The 17,776-nt window shown below is 41.6% G+C and overlaps 1 protein-coding gene across 1 annotated transcript in view; it reads left to right on the top strand.

Moving 5' to 3' along the window:
* Positions 1-17,776, top strand: part of LOC120868588 (signal-regulatory protein beta-1-like) — a 36,186-nt gene that overhangs the window by 7,496 nt on the left and 10,914 nt on the right. The window contains 3 exon segments of the mRNA XM_040247308.1: positions 1,662-1,664; positions 7,470-7,823; positions 14,879-15,235. Of these exon segments, the coding sequence (XP_040103242.1) occupies positions 1,662-1,664; positions 7,470-7,823; positions 14,879-15,235 (714 nt within the window).

Here is a 17,776-nt window from a genome sequence, read left to right as displayed (position 1 = left end):
GCATGAAACTAGAAATGAACCACAGAAAAAGAAATGAGAACTATTACATGGAGAACAAACTACATGCTACTAACAAACCAATTGTGTAAGTGATGAAATCAAAGAGGAAATCAAAAACACCTTGAGACAAATGACAATAAGAACACAACCACACAGAATCCATGGGACACAGCAAAAGCCATCCTGAGAGGGAAGTTCACAGCAATACAGTGTTTCATCAAAAGAAAAAGAAAGAAAAATCTCAAATAAACAACCTGACCGACCACTTAAAAGAACTGGAAAACGAAGAACAAACAAAACCTAAAGTCAGTTTGTCCCCAAAAGAAGAACAAACAAAACCTAAAAGGAGGAGATAATAAAGATCAGAGAGGAAATAAATAAAATAGAATTTTTCAAAAAAGGAGAAAAAAATCAATAAAACCAAGAACTGGTTCTTTCAAAGGGTAAACAAGATTGATAAACCTCTGGCCAGAATCACCAAGAAGAAAAGAGAGAGAACCCAAATAAACAAAATAAGAAATGAAAATGGAGACATAATATCCAATACCTTAGAAATGCAAAAGCCCATAAGAGAATACTATGAACAATTATATGCCAAAAAATTTAACAACCTAAAAGAAACAGACAAGTTTCTAGAAACATATACCCACCAAAAACGAATCAAGAAGAAACTGACAATTTGAACAGACCTGTTACTAGAGGTGACGTAGAATCGGTAATTAAGAAAAAAAAAATCCTTATAAACAGAAGTCTGGAACCAGATGGCTTCACAGGCAAATTCTACCAAACATATGTAGAAGAACTTACATTAATTCTTCTCAAACTCTTCCAAAAAATTAAAGAGGAAAAGCACTCCTAAGGGCATTCTATGAAGCCACCATCACTCCGATACCAAAACCAGACACAGATACCACCAAAAAGAAAATTACAGCCCAGTTTTTTGATGAAAATACATGTAAAAATTGTCAACAAAATATTAGCAAGCCAAATCTAACACATAAACAAGATTATGCACCACAACCAAGTTGGATTCATGTCAAGTTCACAAGTATGGTTCAACATATGCAAATCAATCAATGTGATATACTTCTTAAACAAAATAATAGACAAAACCACGTAATCACTTCAATAGATGCAGAAAAAGCATCTCACAAAAATTCAACATCCATTCATGATAAAAACTAACCAAAGTGGATATACAGGGAACATATCTCACTATAATAAAAGCTATTTATGACAAACCCACAGCTAATATAATATTCAATGATGAAAAGCTGAAAGGTTTTCCACTAAAATCAAGAATAAGACAAGGATACTAACTCTCACCTCTTCTATTCAGCATACTTTTGGAAGTCTGAGCCACAGAAATCAAGCAAGAAATAAAAGGTATCCAAATTTGAAAAGAAGAGGTGAAATGTCAATATATGCAGATGGCATGACACTGTATTCAGAAAATCTTAAAGATTCCACACAAAACATACTAGAACTGATCAACAAATTCTGCAATTTAGCAGGATAGAAGATTAATACAGAGAAATTGGTTGCATTTCCTTATACTAACAACAAGATATCAGAAAGGGAATGTTAAAAAAAAAAAAAAGACAATACCTTTAAAAAATTACAACCCTAAAATAAAATACTTAGAAATAAATCTGAGTAAGGAAGTGAGGATGAACCCTCCCAGATTGAAAGGTGTTCAATATTCTACTGGGAAAGAGTAGAGGGCAATTACTAATAGCTCCAGAAAGAATGAAGTAACTGGGTCAAAGTGGAAACGATGCTCAGTTGTGGATGTGTCTGGTGGTGAAGGGCTTTCCCAGTGGCTCAGCTGTGAAGAATCTGGCTGCAATGCAGAAACCACAGGAGACATGTTTTTGATCCATGGGTCGGGAAGATCCTCTGGAGGAGGGCATGGCAACCCACTCGTGTTCTTGTCTGGAAAATCCCATGGACAGAGGAGCCTGGCAGGCTACAGTCCATAGGATTGCAAAGAATCAGACATAACTGAAGTGACTAAGCAGCAGCAGTTGGTGGTGAAAGTAAGGTTTGATGCTATAAAGAATACTATTGCATAGAAACCTGGAATATTAGGCCCATGAATCAAGGTAAACTGGATGTGGTCAAGCAGGAGATGGCAAGAGTGAACATCAGCATCTTAGGAATCAGTGAACTAAAATGGATGGGAATTGGCAAATTTAACTCAGATGACCATTATATCTCTCACTTAGAAGAAATGGAGTATCCCTCATAGTCAACAAGAGTCTGAAATGCCGTTCAGTTCAGCTCAGTTCAGTCACTCAGTCGTGTCAGACTCTTTGCGACCCCATGAACTGCAGCACGCCAGGCCTCCCTGTCCATCACCAACTCCCAGAGTCCACCCAAACCTATGTCCATCACCCATGTCGGTAATGCCATCCAACCATCTCATCCTCTGTTGTCCCCTTCTCCTCCTGCCCTCAATCTTTCCCAGCATCATGGTCTTTTCAAATGAGTCAGCTCTCCGCATCAGGTGGCCAAAGTAGTGGAGTTTCAGCTTCAACATCAGTCCTTCCAATGAACAATCAGGACTGATCTCCTTTAGGATGGACTGGTTGGATCTCCTTGCCATCCAAGGGACTCTCAAGAGTCTTCTCCAACACCACAGTTCAAAAGCATTAATTCTTCGGCGCTCAGCTTTCTTTATAGTCCAACTCTCACATCCATACATGACCACAGGAAAAACCATAGCCTTAACTAGATGCACCTTTGTTGGCAAAGTAATGTCTCTGCTTTTGAATATGCTATCTAGGTTGGTCATAACTTTCCTTCCAAGGAGTAAGCATCTTTTAATTTCATGGCTGCAATCACCATCTGCAACAATCTTGGAGCCCAGAAAAAAAGTCAGCCACTGTTTCCACTGTTTCCCCATCTATTTGCCATGAAGAGATGGGACTGGATGCCATGATTTTAGTTTTCTGAATGTTGAGCTTTAAGTCAACTTTTTTACTCTCCTTTTCCACTTTCATCAAGAGGCTCTTTTGTTCTTCTTCACTTTCTGCCATAAGGATGGTGTCATCTGCGTATCTGAGGTTATTGATATTTCTCCCGGCAATCTTGATTCCAGCTTGTGCTTCTTCCAGCCCAGCGTTTCTCATGATGTACTCTGCATATAAATTACATAAGCAGGGTGACAATATACAGCCTTGACTTGGGTGCAATCTCAAAAATTACAGAATTATCTCAAGTTCCTTTCCAAGGCAAACCATTTAACATCACAGTATCCAGGTCTATGCCCCAGCCACTGATGCTGTAGAAGCTGAAGTTGAGTGGTTCTGTGAAGATCTACAGCACCTTCTATAACCAACACCAAAAAAAGAAAAGTCTTTTTCTTATAGGGGATTGGAATGCAAAAGTAGGAAATCAAGAGATATTCAGAATAACAGGCAAGTTTGACCTTAGAGTACAAAGTGAATCAGGGCAAATGATAACAGAGTTTTGTCAAGAGAACACACTGGTCATAACAAACAAGCTATTCCAACAACACAAGAGACGACTCGACACATGGACACCACCAGATGGTCAATATCAAGATCAGATTGGTTATATTCTTTGCAGCCAAAGATGGAGAAGTTCTATACAATCAGCAAAAACAAGAGCTGGAGCTAACTGCGGCTCAGATCATGAGCTCCTTATTGCAAAATTCAGGCTTAAATTGAAGAAAGTGAGGGAAATCACTGGACCATTCAGGTACGATATAATCAAATCCCTTATGGTTAAACAATGGAAGTGACAAATAGATTCAAGGGATTATATCTGGTAAACAGAATGCCTGAAGAATTATGTATGGAGGTTTGTCACATTGTACAAGAGGTGGTGACCAAAACTTTTCCCAAGAAAAAGAAGTGCAAGAAGGCGAAGTGGTTGTCTAAGGGGGCTTTACAAATAGCTGAGGAAAGAAGAGACGTGAAAGGCGAGGGAGAAATGCAAAGACATACCCAACTGAATGCAGAATTCCAGAGAATAGCAAGGAGAGATAAGAAGGCCTTCTTCAATGAACATTGCAAAGAAATAGAGGAAAGCAACAGAATGGGAAAGGCTAGAGATCTCTTCAAGAAAATTGGAGATATTAAGGAAACATTTCATGCAAGTTTGGGTATGATAAAGGACAGAAATGCTAAAGACTTAACAGGGGCAGAAGAGATTAAGAAGAGGTGGCAAGAATATACAGAGGAACTGTACAAAAAAAGCTCTCAATGACCCGGATAACCATGATGGTATGTTCACTCACTCCTGGAGTCTGAAGTCAGGTGGGCCTTAGGAGGCATTACTACTGACAAAGCTAGTGGAGGTGACAGAATTCCACCTGAGCTATTTAAAATCCTAAAAGATGATGCTGTGAAAGTGCTGCGTTCATTATGCCAGCAAATTTGGAAAACTCAGCAGTGGGCACAGGACTGGAAAAGATCAGTTTTCATTCCAATCCCAAAGAAAGGCAATGCCAAAGAATGTTCAAAGTACCATATAATATGCTCATTTCACATGCTAGCAAGGTAATGCCCCAAATCCTTCAAGCTAGGCTTCAGCAGTACCTGAACTGAGAACTTCCAGATGTACAAGCTGGGTTTTAAAGAGGCAGAGGACCCAGAGAGAAAAATGCCAACATTAGTTGGATCATGGAGGAAGTAAGGGAATTCCAGAAAAACATCTACTTCTGCTTCGTTGATATTGAATGAGTTCAATAGTATTAGCACAGAAATAAAGATATGAATCAATGGAACAGAATAGAGAGCTCAGAAATTAACCCACACACCTATAGTTAATTAATCTTTGACAAGAAGGTAAGACTATACAATGGAAAAAAGTCTTTCAGCAAATGGTGTTGGTAAAGTTGGACAATTGCATATAAATCAATGAAGTTAGAATACACCCTCTCATGACACTCAAAAATAAACTCAAAATGTCTTAAACACTTAAGCATAAGAAATAACAACATAAAGCTCCTAGAAAGGATCATAGGCAAAATAGCTTCTGACATAAATTGTCCCAATGTTTTCTTAGTTCAATTCCTCAAGGCAATAGAAATAAAAAATAAAAATGAGCAAATGAGACTGAAACTTACAAGCTTTTGCATAGCAAAAGAAACAATACATAAAACAAAATGACAACTTACAGAATAGGAGAATATGTTCAAAAAGGATTTGACTTACAAGGACTTAATGTCCAAGAATATACAAACAGGTCATACAACTCAACAACAATAAATGAAAATATCCAACTTAAAAATGGGCAGAAGATGTAACAGACATTTCTCCAAAGAGGAAATATAAATGGCCTACAGATACATGAAAAGGTGCTCAACATCACTAATTATTAGAGAAAAGTGAAAGTATTAGTCACTCAGCCATGTCTGACTCTTTGCAACTCCATGGATTATAGCTCACGGGGTCCCTCTGTCCATTGGATTCTCCACACAAGAATTCTAGAGTGGGTAGGCATTCCCTTTTCCAGGGGATCTTCCCAACCCAGAAATCAAACCCAGGTCTCTTGCAATCCAGGAGGATTCCTTACAGTCTGAGCCACCAGGGGAGCCTCAATTATTAAAGAAATACAAATTAAAACTACAATGATGTACCACTTCACACCAGTCAGAATGACCATCACTGAAAACTCTAAAAATAACAAATGTTGGAGAGGATGTAGAGAAAAGGAAACCCTCCTACACTGCTGACGGGAATATATTAGTAAGTTGATATAGCCACTATGCAAAACAGTATGGAGGTTCCTCAGAAAAATAAAAAAAGAATTGCCATATGATCCACCAATCCCGCTTCAGGGCATATATCCAGATAAAACCCTATTCCAAGAAGGTACATTTACTTTTATGTTCATAGCAGCACAATTCATTGTAACCAAGACTAGGAAACAATCCAAATGTCCATCAACAGACAAATGGATGAAGAAGATGTGGTACACAATGAAATACAACTCTGCTATAAAAAAGAATGAAATAATGCCATTTGCAGCAACATGGATGAAGCTAGAGATTATCATACTAAGTGAAGTAAAAAAAGAGAAAGACAAATACCATATGATATCAGTTAAATGAGGCGTCTAAAATATGACACAAACATGTCTATGAAACAGAAACAAACTCGCGTTGCTAAGGGGGAGACGGTAGGTGGAGGGACAAAGTGGAAGGTTGGAGTTAGCAGATGTAAGCTATTGTATATGTGATAGATAAACAACATGGTCCTACTGAATAGCATAGAGAACTATATTCAGTATCTTATGATAAACTTTAATGGAAAATAATATATTAAAAATGAATATGCATATGCATATACATGTATATATCTGAATCATGGTGCTGTATAGCTGAAATTAACACAACATTGTAAATCAACTATTGTTCAATAAAAAAGTTTTAAATCAAGTAAACAAATTTGCAAAAACTCCCCTAAAGAGATCCATGTCCTAATACTCATCTGTGAATATTTTATTTTACGTGGCCAAAGAGATTTTGTAAAAGTGATTGACTCTTGCTATGGGGAGAATAACCTAGATTATCATTGTGGACCAATATACCCTTATAAAAAGGAGGCAGGAAAGCCAAAGTTAAAGAAGCACAAGTGACAATGAAAGCAAGACTGGAGTCATAAGAAGATGGAAACCATGAGAAAGGGAGTGTAGACAGTCTCAGAATTTGGAGAGGCAATGATCACAGCCTCCAGGAGAAATGTAGCCCACTGACTCCTTGATTTTAGTCCAATAATACAATTTTTGGTACGTTGACATCCAGCCTTACAATGAGACTGTCATTTTAAACCACTAAATGTTTGATAATTTCTCTTAGAGCCTTAGGTAGCTAATATAACATGACCATGTCATTGGAAAAAACTTCCAAGCACCTGGATCAATGTTTTACTTTCTTCTTAAACTGCATGTTCATTGTGTGTTGGGAGCTCTGCATATCACTGTCACTCAAGTATCCAGGTCGTTGGTGCTAAGTCCAGCATGAGAATGTGTATTTCTGGGGAAGGGGGACATTGGTTCATAAAGGTTTTTACAGCTAAATGAAAAACATGCCAAATACATCCATCATTTCTCCTTACAACTCAGTGATCTAAGAGGTCGTGTGGTCTCACCTAATGCAAAGGATAGAAATGCATCACTCTCTGAGAACACACAGTGAACAGACAGAAATATTTGATGGAGCACGACACTTCCAGAGAGGGCTTAATGCACAAATCCAGTCTCTGCCACATCACTGACCTTTCTGTGCCTAGGTTCCTCTCTTGTATAAGGGTCTCATATAACAGGCTAATTGTGCAGGTTACATGCAATGTACATGCAACATACATGCAAAAGGCTGAGTTCAAGGCTGGATCATGGAGTACAAAGTCAATGAAAGCTGTTGTTGATAAATAGTGGAGAAAACCTACAGGATCACATGAGGATGAATAAATAACTGCTTTGTGTCTTCCTCCGAGCAGCAGGTGAGAGGGAGCTGCAGGTGATTCAGCCTGAGAGATCAGTGTCTGTTGCAGCAGGAGAGACAGCCACTCTGCACTGCACTGTGACCTCCCTGAGCCCCGTGGGGCCCATCAGTTGGTTCAGGGGAACTGGGCCAGGTCGGGAGTCAGTCTACAGTCAAAAAGGAGATGTCTTCCCCCGAGTAATAAGTGTTTCAGATGTCACAAAGAGAAACAATATGGACTTTTCCATCCGCATCAGTAACATCACCCCAGCAGACACTGGTGTCTATTACTGTGTAAAGTTCCGGAAAGGAGAACATGGTGACATGGAGTTTAAGTCTGGACCAGGCACTCATCTCACTGTGAGTGGTGAGTACAGCCTTTGTCCCCTGGATTCTGATAACATGTCAACAAGAATGCCTTCCACCCTTTGAACCAAAAAACACAATCATATACAGCAGTGGGTGCTTATATCATGATCTGGGTCATGATCAGATTTCACTCCCTTCTATAGATCAGGAGAGTTGAGGCCTGTGGGGTTCATGCTATTTGTTCAAGGCCCCATGGCTGGTAAAAGTGAGAAAATTCTGAGTCCCCTGTCTGCCTGGCTCCACAGCCCTTGGTGTTTTCACTCCATTCAGCCCTTTGGTTCCAGGGATAAAGGAGATGAATGTCTGAGTGACTTGCCCCGTCACTGTCCAGACCTCATTCCTGCCTCCATAGAATGTTCACCTCAATGTGGCTGAGTCTTCTCTTTATTCACACATACTGAACACCTACTGTGAGCCAGGACCTGGTCCTGATGCTATGGAAGCAGAAGTGAACAAAGCAGAAAAGGGCTCTTATTCCATGAATTTCCTCTGAAAGAAGAGAGATTCATCTAGGGCAAGGAATGAAAATTTTGTCTATTTCCTCTTCAGAAGCATCTCACTGAGAAGAAATTCCTATAGCACAGTGTTTACTCTGATGGCCCTGCTTGGAGGAGATGCCTAGAGGTTGGGTGCTTCCTGGGAATCTGTTAAGAAGACCCTCCTGTGATTCAGAGATTGACTCACATGGTCACTGAAGGCTGCCAGCAGAGCTGGGTCATCTCAGAATGTCCCTCCCCAAGGAAGAGGTTCATGTGGGTGACAGGAGCAGCCCCACTGCGGTAGCAAAGGTGATCATTTAGAGTGTTCTGACCAAAACTCTGGATCCTCTTTCTAATTCTTGAATCCTGGGCTGTCAGCAGAGGAAGGACCTTTAGACACCATCCTCCCAACCTCCCACGTGCACATGGGGGCTTGAGAGCAAGAGGTATAGGGGCCCTGACCACAGTCACATGGTCAGTGAGGGATCCTTTCAGAACCCAATCTATTTCAAAGCCAGTCTTCTTCCTGCACTGGCACTGGAACTCAATTCATGGAAGAACCTGGCACATAGGATTTGCAGAATAAAAATTCCTTGAATTAATCATGGAATAAGCTCTTTGCATGGTTTTCCCAAAGTTTCTGAAGGCTCCACACATTCAGACCCTGAGCCTGATGTGACTGGAAACCACTCCTTACTTTCAGCCGCATGATTCCAAATCCCTCATTTCATATGAGCACCTAGAGCTGCCCTGTTTTCCAACAACTACCTAACTCTCAGCATATGGAGACAGCATTATTCATCTTACAGTCTCCTGTTGATGGACACTAAGTTGTTCCTAACCTTGGGCTACTGAGACAGTGCTGAAGTCAATAATCTTTCTATCTGTCACTCTCCTCAAAGGGGAGGTAACCACTGGAAGTAGCTTTGCTAGGTTGCAGCTGTCAACTGAAAAAAAAAAGTACAATGTGAGAGTTGTGGGTTTAGTTTTATTTGGAGCAAAATGAGGACTGTAGCCTCAGAGACAGCATTTCAGATAGCTCTGAGAGATTGCTCCAAAGAAGTTGGTCGGGGCGGGGGGGGGCGATATATATGTACTTTTGGTGAAGGGAGTACATGCAATCAAGCACACGTTTTTTTGCAGAAGGTTTATGCTAGTCACAAGGAACAGATGTCACCATGAAAGATTTTGGTGCTTTTCTAGATATGAGGAGATGCAAGAATTGGGCTCATAAAATCATCTTCAGAAAATATTTAAGTATCTGAAGGCCTATTCTGCCAGGTTTTTCCAGATCACAGAGTGCCTCATTTCTGATATTCTTTCAGGAGGTGTTGAAGGTCAGCAGGTACAGTGGCTCATAGTTTAACCCTTGTAAAGATAGAAAGCAAGTGTCAATTTGTAGGTGACTGAGGATACGTGTATGATTATCTGAGTGGATATTGCTAAATTTCCCTCTTAGTCATGGTAGCAGCTGAGCCTCCTCAACCTTCAGACATCAGCAGGGAAGATGGTTTTTTCCTGATTTGCAGATATTACTTAACTTCCTAGATGGTGGGTCCTTGCTCAACCTCGGTCACAAGTAGTAAGTGGTTCTACCACCACTCAGATCTGCGGCTTCCAGGAAGGTGGATCATTCTCTTCTTCAGGCTGCTTACCCAGATGATTCCCTGGATGAGAAAGGAGGGAGGTGAGGGGGCCAGAGAGCATCAGCTTGTCAGATACTGAACCTTTCTCATGACATTTACTCCTTATAACCAGTATTCAGAAAGAAGAGTGTCTGTTTTCCCTTTACAGATGAGGACACTGATGCTCAGAGAGGGGACTTGTTTAGTGAGCATGTAAGGGAGCCAAGATTGAACCCCAGGCACTTTGACACACAACCCTGCTCTCTGCACACCCCACTGTGCTTGTCAAAGTGGGGGGGAAATCTCCAGCTCTGTCCTCTGAAATCCTTGTATTGTTCTATTCTTTAGCAGTGGCACTAAGGAGAAGTCCACTGCGGGAGGTAAGTTTACCTTTACAAGCTGGACCAGACAGATACTGCAGTGTCTCTTGATGGGATGGGCTGAACCTCTTCTAAATGGCAGCACTCAGCACACTTAGCAGCACCAGGAGATTTCCTCCGTTGCTGTGATGTTGCCCCTTCACTAGGCTCCTATGGAGCAGGTCTGGAAAGGTTAGTGTGGACAGAGCCCAGAGGGGCCACTGCAATCCCAGCAGCACCAGGCATGCCCATTCCTGGCTCTGCAGACTGAAGATGAGGAGGGGGAGGTGTTCCCTAGAGGGTGGTGGGATCCCCATGTGAGCAAGAGTTCCTATTCTAGACTCAGGTGTCAGGAGCTTGTGTCTTCCCTTGCAGCTTCAGAGTCTCTATGCCTGGGCCTTCAGAGGCCACGCCTCCCTGTAGTCACTTGAAGTCAAGAATCTGAGAGAAAAGGGGAAAGTGGTGGTCGTTGGGGGGCTCCTGAAGGTGGGTGCTTGCTCTGCTGATGGAAATGAAAGCTTGGAGCTCACAGGAAATATTGGGACATAGTACTCTTGCCTGGAAAATACCAAGGATGGAGGAGCCTGGTGGGCTGCCGTCTATGGGGTCACACAGAGTCGGACACGACTGAAGCGACGCAGCAGCAGCAGCAGCAGCAGCAGTGGAGGGAAGGATGAAGACTTAGTCCCTTCATTTCTTTCAGCCTCAGTTTTCTCTTCTGTAAAATAGTAATCATCACTGTCTCCTTTCAGGAGAGTTGGAAGTATCTGAGGTGCTCTGTCTAAATCACCAGTGCAAAGTAGAGACACCCAAAGTGGGGTATCATTTCAAGGCTGTGACCCAATTCCCTGTGTCCCCATTTCTCACCTGTAATGTTTGCAGAATGTACTGAGGGCACATGACCCGGTGACAAGGCAGCCCCTCAGGGAGCAATGGTGCTGACCTCCCAGGCTGTGTGGTCCTCACAGAGCCTCTAGTCCTCAATTTCCCTATCTGTGAAATGATGGTAATCACACTACCTTTCAGGAGTCTGTGATGACTGGAGAGGGCTAAGAAGCCCTGGATGGAGTGGGTTAGGGTGTCCCTGAGCTCAGTGCACAGCAGGTGAGAGCCTGAGCCGAGCCCCTGCCTGGGCTCCTATTCCAACTCTGGGGCCTCTGATGAGTCCCTCCCAAGTTGGTGCTCAGTGTCCTCATCCTTCAGTGATGGCCCCACACTCACAGAGCAGCTGCAGGAACTGAATAAGGGACACATGTCAAGAGCTTAGAGCAGAGCCGGGCATGTGATACGTGTTCCATTAATCTGGGCTCTGATGTGCCACAGACAGAGGGCCTCCATAAACCATAAACAAAATGAAAAGACAATCTACAGAAAGGGAGAAAATATTTTCAAATGATGCAGCTGACAAGGGCTTTATTTCCAAAATATACAACAGCTCATACAACTCAAAAATAACAAAAAAACAAACAACCCAGTTGAAAAATGGGCAGAAGATCTAAGTAGACATTTTTCTAAAGAAGAAATACAAATGACCAAGGCACACGAAAAGATGCTCAACATTACTAATTATTAGAGAAATGCAAATTAAGACCACAATGAAGCACCACTTCACACTGGTCAGAATGGCCATCATTAAAATTTGTATGACTCATATTGATGTATAGCAAAACCATCACAATACTGTAAAGCAATTATCCTCCATTTAAAATAAACATATATTTTTTAAGTTCTACAAATAACAAATGCTAGCGAGGATGTGAAGAAAAGAGGAGCCCTCCTATACTATTGGTGTGAATGTAAATTGATGTGACTGCTATGGAAAATATTATGGAAGTTCCTCATAAAACTAAAAATAGAATTACCATATGATCCAGCAATCCCACCCCAGGGCATATATCTTTTTCTCCAAAAAGATACATACATCCTTATGTTCATAGCAGTACTATTCACAATAGCCCTTGGACTACAAGGAGATCCAACCAGTCCATTCTGAAGATCAACCCTCCCTGGGATTTCTTTGGGAGGAATGATGCTAAAGCTGAAGCTCCAGTACTTTGGCCACCTCATGCAAAGAGTTGACTCATTGGAAAAGACTATGATGGTGGGAGGGATTGGGGGCAGGATGAGAAGGGGACAACCAAGGATGAGATGGCTGGATGGCATCACGGACTCGATGAACGTGAGTCTGAGTGAACTCCAGGAGATGGTGATGGACAGGGAGGCCTGGCATGCTGCGATTCATGGGGTCGCAAAGAGGCGGACATGACTGAACGACTGAACTGAACTGAACTGAAGACAAGGAAACAAAGTACATGTCCATCAATCGACGAATGGATGAAAAGATGTGGAACATACATACAATGGAATACTCCTCAGCTATAAAAAATGAAGAAATAATGCCATTTGCAACAGCTTAGATAAACTAGTGATTGTCATACTAAGTGAGGTAAGTCGGAACAAGAAAGACAAATACCATATGATATCACTTGTATATGGAATCCAAAAAATGACCCAGGGAGTTGCCTGATGGTCCAATGGTTAGGATTTCATAATTCCATTGCAGGGGCCTGGGATTGATTCCTGGTAGGGGACCAAAGAACCTCAAGGTACACGATGTGGCCTAAAAAAAGAAAAAGAGAGAGAGAGACAAATGTACCTACCTATGAAACAGAAATAGACTCAAGGACATAGAGAACAGAGTTGCAGTTATCAAGGTAATGGAGTAAGGGTTAGGTAAGCTATTATATATAGAAAGGATAAAGAACAAGGTCCTACTGTACAGCACACAGAACTATATTCAGTATCCCGTGATAAACAATAACAGAAAAGAATATATTTAAAAATATGTATAACTGAGTCACATTCTGTACTGCAAAATTAATACAGCATTGTAAATCAATACACTACAATTAAAACGAGTTATAAATCAAGTAAACAAAATATAGCCCCCCAAAGAGATCCATGTCCTAATACTCACTAGTGAATGTTTTACTTTACATGGAAAAAAAAACTTTGCAAACGTGATTAAGGCTCTTGCTATGGGAAACTATCCTTGCTTATAAATGGGAGCCCAATATAATCTTATAAGAAGAGGCAAGAAATCCAAAGTTAGAGTACAGGTGACAATGGAAGCACAATAAGAAGATAGAAACCTTGAGAAGAAGAAAGTAGACAGTGTCAAGAATTTGCAGAGGCAATGATAAGAGCCTCTAGAGAAATGTAGCCCAGTTGACTTCTTGATGTTAGTCCATAATACTGTTTTTGGTGCTTTCACATTCAGAATTATAAGATAATAAAACTATCATTAAGTCACTAAATTTTTGTTAATTTATTACAGCATCCTTAGGTAACTAGTATAACACATGTCATTGTGACACACTGTCATTTTGCCTTTGGAAAAAATCCCAGGGAGTTGAAACAATGTTTTACTTTCTTCATAAACTAAATGTTCATTGTGTGCTGGAAGCTCTGCATATCACTGTCGCTCAAGTATCCAGGTTGTTGGAGCAAATTGCATCATGAGTGTGTGGATCCCTGGGGAGGAGTGAAGTTGGTCCATAAAGGTATTCGCAGTTTAATGAATAACATACAAAATACATGCATCACTTCTCCTCATAACTCAGTGATCTAAGAGGTCATGTTCAGTTCAGTTCAGTCGCTCAGTTGTGTCCGACTATTTGCTACCCCATGAACCGCAGCACGCCAGGCCTCCCTGTCTATCACCAACTCCCGGAGTCCACCCAAACCCATGTACATTGAGTCGGTGATGCCATCCAACCATCTCATCCTCTGTCGTCCCCTTCTCCTCCTGCCCCCAATCCCTCCCAGCATCAAAGTCTTTTCCAATGAGTCAACTCTCCACATCAGGTGGCCAAATATTTGAAGTTTCAGCTTCAACATCAGTCCCTCCAATGAACACCCAGGACTGATCTCCTTTAGAATGGACTGGTTGGATCTCCTTGAAGTCCAAGGGACTCTCAAGAGTCTTCTCCAACACCACAGTTCAAAAGCATCAATTCTTCGGCGCTCAGCTTTCTTTATAGTCCAACTCTCACATCCATACATGACTACTGGTAAAACCGTAGCCTTGACTAGACAGACCTTTGTTGGCAAAGTAATGTCTCTGCTTTTGAATATGCTATCTATGTTGGTCATAACTTTCCTTCCAAGGAGCAAATGTCTTTTAATTTCATGGCTGCAGTCACCATCCACAGTGATTTTGGAGCCCAAATAAGAGATCATGTGGTCCTACCTAATGCAAAGGACAGAAGTGCAGCAATCCCTGAGGACACACAGTGAACATCCAGGAATATTGAGTCGATCGTGACACTTCCAGAGAGGGCTCAAGTACTCAGTCCCAGTCTCTGCCACATCACTGACCTCTGTGCCTCGGTTCCTCTCTTGTATTAGTGTCTTACATTACAGGCTCGTTGTGCAAGCTTCATGCAATGTACATGCAGTGTGCTGAGTTTAAGGCTCATTCATGGTGCAGTCAGACAATGAAAGCTGTTGTTAATCATTGATAAACATGTGAGAAAACCTACAGGATCACATGAGGATGAATAAATAACTGCTTTGTGTTTCCTCCAGGAGCGGCAGGTGAGGGGCAGCTGCAGGTGATTCAGCCTGAGAGGTCAGTGTCTGTTGCAGCAGGAGAGACGGCCACTCTGCACTGCACCACGACCTCCCTGAGCCCCGTGGGGCCCATCAAATGGTTCAGGGGAACTGGGCCAGGTCGGGAGTTAATCTACAGTCAAAGAGGAGGTGTCTCCCCCCGAGTAACACGTGTTGCAGATGTCACAAAGAGATACAACATGGACTTTTCCATCCACATCAGTAACGTCACCCCAGCAGACACTGGTGTCTACTACTGTGTGAAGTTCCAGAAAGGAGAACAGGGCGACGTGGAGTTTAAGTCTGGACCAGGCACTCATCTCACTGTGAGCGGTGAGTATGGCCTGGGTGTCCTCATTCCCTGGTCTCTGACAAGTCAACAAGAATGCCCTTCACTCTTTGAGCAAAAAAAGGAATCCAGTACAACAGTGATCTGGACATGATCTGATTTTACTCCCTTCTACAAATCAGAGTATTTGAGGCCATGACGGCTGTGCTATTTGCTCAGGGCCCCACAGCTGGTAAACGTGGGAAAAGCCTGGATCCTCCATCTACCTGGTTCCACAGTCCTTGTCTTTTCCATCACATTCAGTCCTTTGATTCCAGGGATAAGGGAAATGAAAGTCAGTGACTTGCTCCTTGACAGGCCAGGCCTCACTTCTTACCTCTGGAGAGTGCACCCTCAGTGTGGCTGAGTCTTGTCTTTATTCAGCACTTATTGAGCACCTACTGTGTGCCAAGCCCTGCTCTGGATGCTGTGGAAGCAGCAGTGAGCAAAGCAGGCAAGGGCTCTTCTCCCATGAAGCTTATGTCCTCTTCCTCCCAAAGAGGAGAAAGCCATCCAGGGCAGGGAGGGCAGAGGTGTTATTCTTTATTTCCTATTCAGAATTTCCTAAACTGGGAAGAAATTCCAAGAGATGCAGTTTCAGTGTTTATGGCCCTTCTCGGAGACAATGCCAAGAGGTTGGGTGTTTCCTTCTGTCCTTCAGGGATTGACTCACACAGTCACTAAAGGCTCCCAGCAGAGCTGGTTCCTCTCAGAATGTCCCTCCTCAGGGAAGCAGTTCTCCATGTGGGTGACTTAGGAGCAGTGCCATTGAGGCAGCAAAGGTGCTCATTTAGATTTTTCTGACAAAGGCCCTGAATCCTTGACTCTCAGCACGGGATGGGCGTTAGGCATCATCCTCCCAACCTCCTATGTACAGATGGGGCCCTGAGGCCAAGAGGTGACAGGGGCCCAGACCACAGTCACATAGTCAGTGAAAGGATCCATCAAGAACCCAGTCTGATTCAAGGCCAATCTCCTTCCTGCACCAGTATTGGAACTTGTTTCATGGAAGAGCCTAGTGCATAGTGCAGAATACAAATACAAATACCAGAGTATTGATTTTTTTTTTTTTTTTTTTTTTTTTGGCCAGAGTTCCAATATGTTTCTAATGAGCAGCCATGTTTAAAAACAGCTGGACTATATGAGGATCTTTTATTTAGTCTGTTTCACTTTTTCTATTTCATATTCCGTGCTCCCATTTCATTTAGTTCATGTTTTCCAGTTTCTGCATCTCTTCTTTTTGTTGATGTTCATTTCTCAAACCTTTATCAAGGGTAGTAGAAAAGCTTTTGTATACATATATATAAATTATATATAACATATATATTTTAGAAAACTAATGAATTTTTACCTAACTAAAAAAATATGATATTTTGATTCTACTTGTTTGACTTAGTATTAATAGAATGCTAGATATCTAGTTTAAAAATATAGATATGCAATAAACAACAAAAGTTCACTATATAGGACAGGGAACTATAGTCAATATCTTATAATAATTTATAATGGAAAATAATTTCAAAAATAACATATGTGTATATGTATAACTGAATCACACACACACAAAAATAATTATACTTTTTGAGATTTAGTACAGTTTATCTTTTTGCCAAAAGATATTATTTCAGTTATTCTTTATCTTGCAACTGGGATTCTGTGCTATTTTCACACGAGTTGCTGATCGTGCCAGAATCTCCCTCACCCCTTTTGGGGAGGGATATACTGAGCAAGGTCCATGCCTCTGTTTTCATGAATATGGAGCCCTCACTTTCTCTCCCTTTATGGAAAATCTGTGGGTCGAGCACAAAATGCTATTCCTGTAGTTGTCAAGCTCAAAAACCCGCACTTATTTCCACATAAGAAGCAGTATCCACTGAAACCTGAGGTTAAGGAAGGGTTAAAACCCCTCATCGAAAATTTAAAGGAACAGGGACTATTAATTCCCTGTAACAGTCCTTGCAACTCTCCTATTTTGGGTATAAAGAAATCAAATGGTAAATGGAGACTAGTTCAAGATTTATGTATAATAATTGAGGCTGTAGTTCTTTACACCCCGTGGTGCCCAATCCTTATATTCTATTGTCTGAAATTCCTGAACGAGCCAAATATTTCTCAGTAATTGATTTAAAAGATGCCTTCTATTCAGTGCCTTTGGCGGAAGAAAGTCAATTTCTATTTGCCTTTGAAGACTACGCAGCCAGCTTCTCAGTTAACCTGGACAGTTCTGCCCCAGGGATTTCATGACAGTCCTCGCTTATCCGGACAAAGTTTGTCACGGGATCTACAAAACTTTAATAGCTCTGAGGCGGTGGTGTTACAATATGTAGATGATATTTTGCTCTGTGCTGAGACAGAGGAAGCTTGTTTGCGAGCCTCAGAAGATTTCTTAAACTTTCTGGCAGGCTATGGTTACAAGCCATCAAGAGAAAAGGCTCAGCTTTGTCAACAATTAGTTATCAACATTTAGATATCAATTAGTTGTCAACAGTTAGATATCTGGGCCTAATCATATCAGATGGAGAAGGAAATGGCAACCCACTCCAGTG

This window comes from Oryx dammah, unplaced genomic scaffold, assembly GCF_014754425.2.
Source record: "Oryx dammah isolate SB20612 unplaced genomic scaffold, SCBI_Odam_1.1 HiC_scaffold_10, whole genome shotgun sequence".
Classification (NCBI taxonomy): domain Eukaryota; kingdom Metazoa; phylum Chordata; class Mammalia; order Artiodactyla; family Bovidae; genus Oryx; species Oryx dammah.
The sequence above is the reverse complement of the archived record's forward strand: the minus strand, read 5'-3'. Positions and strand labels throughout refer to the sequence as shown.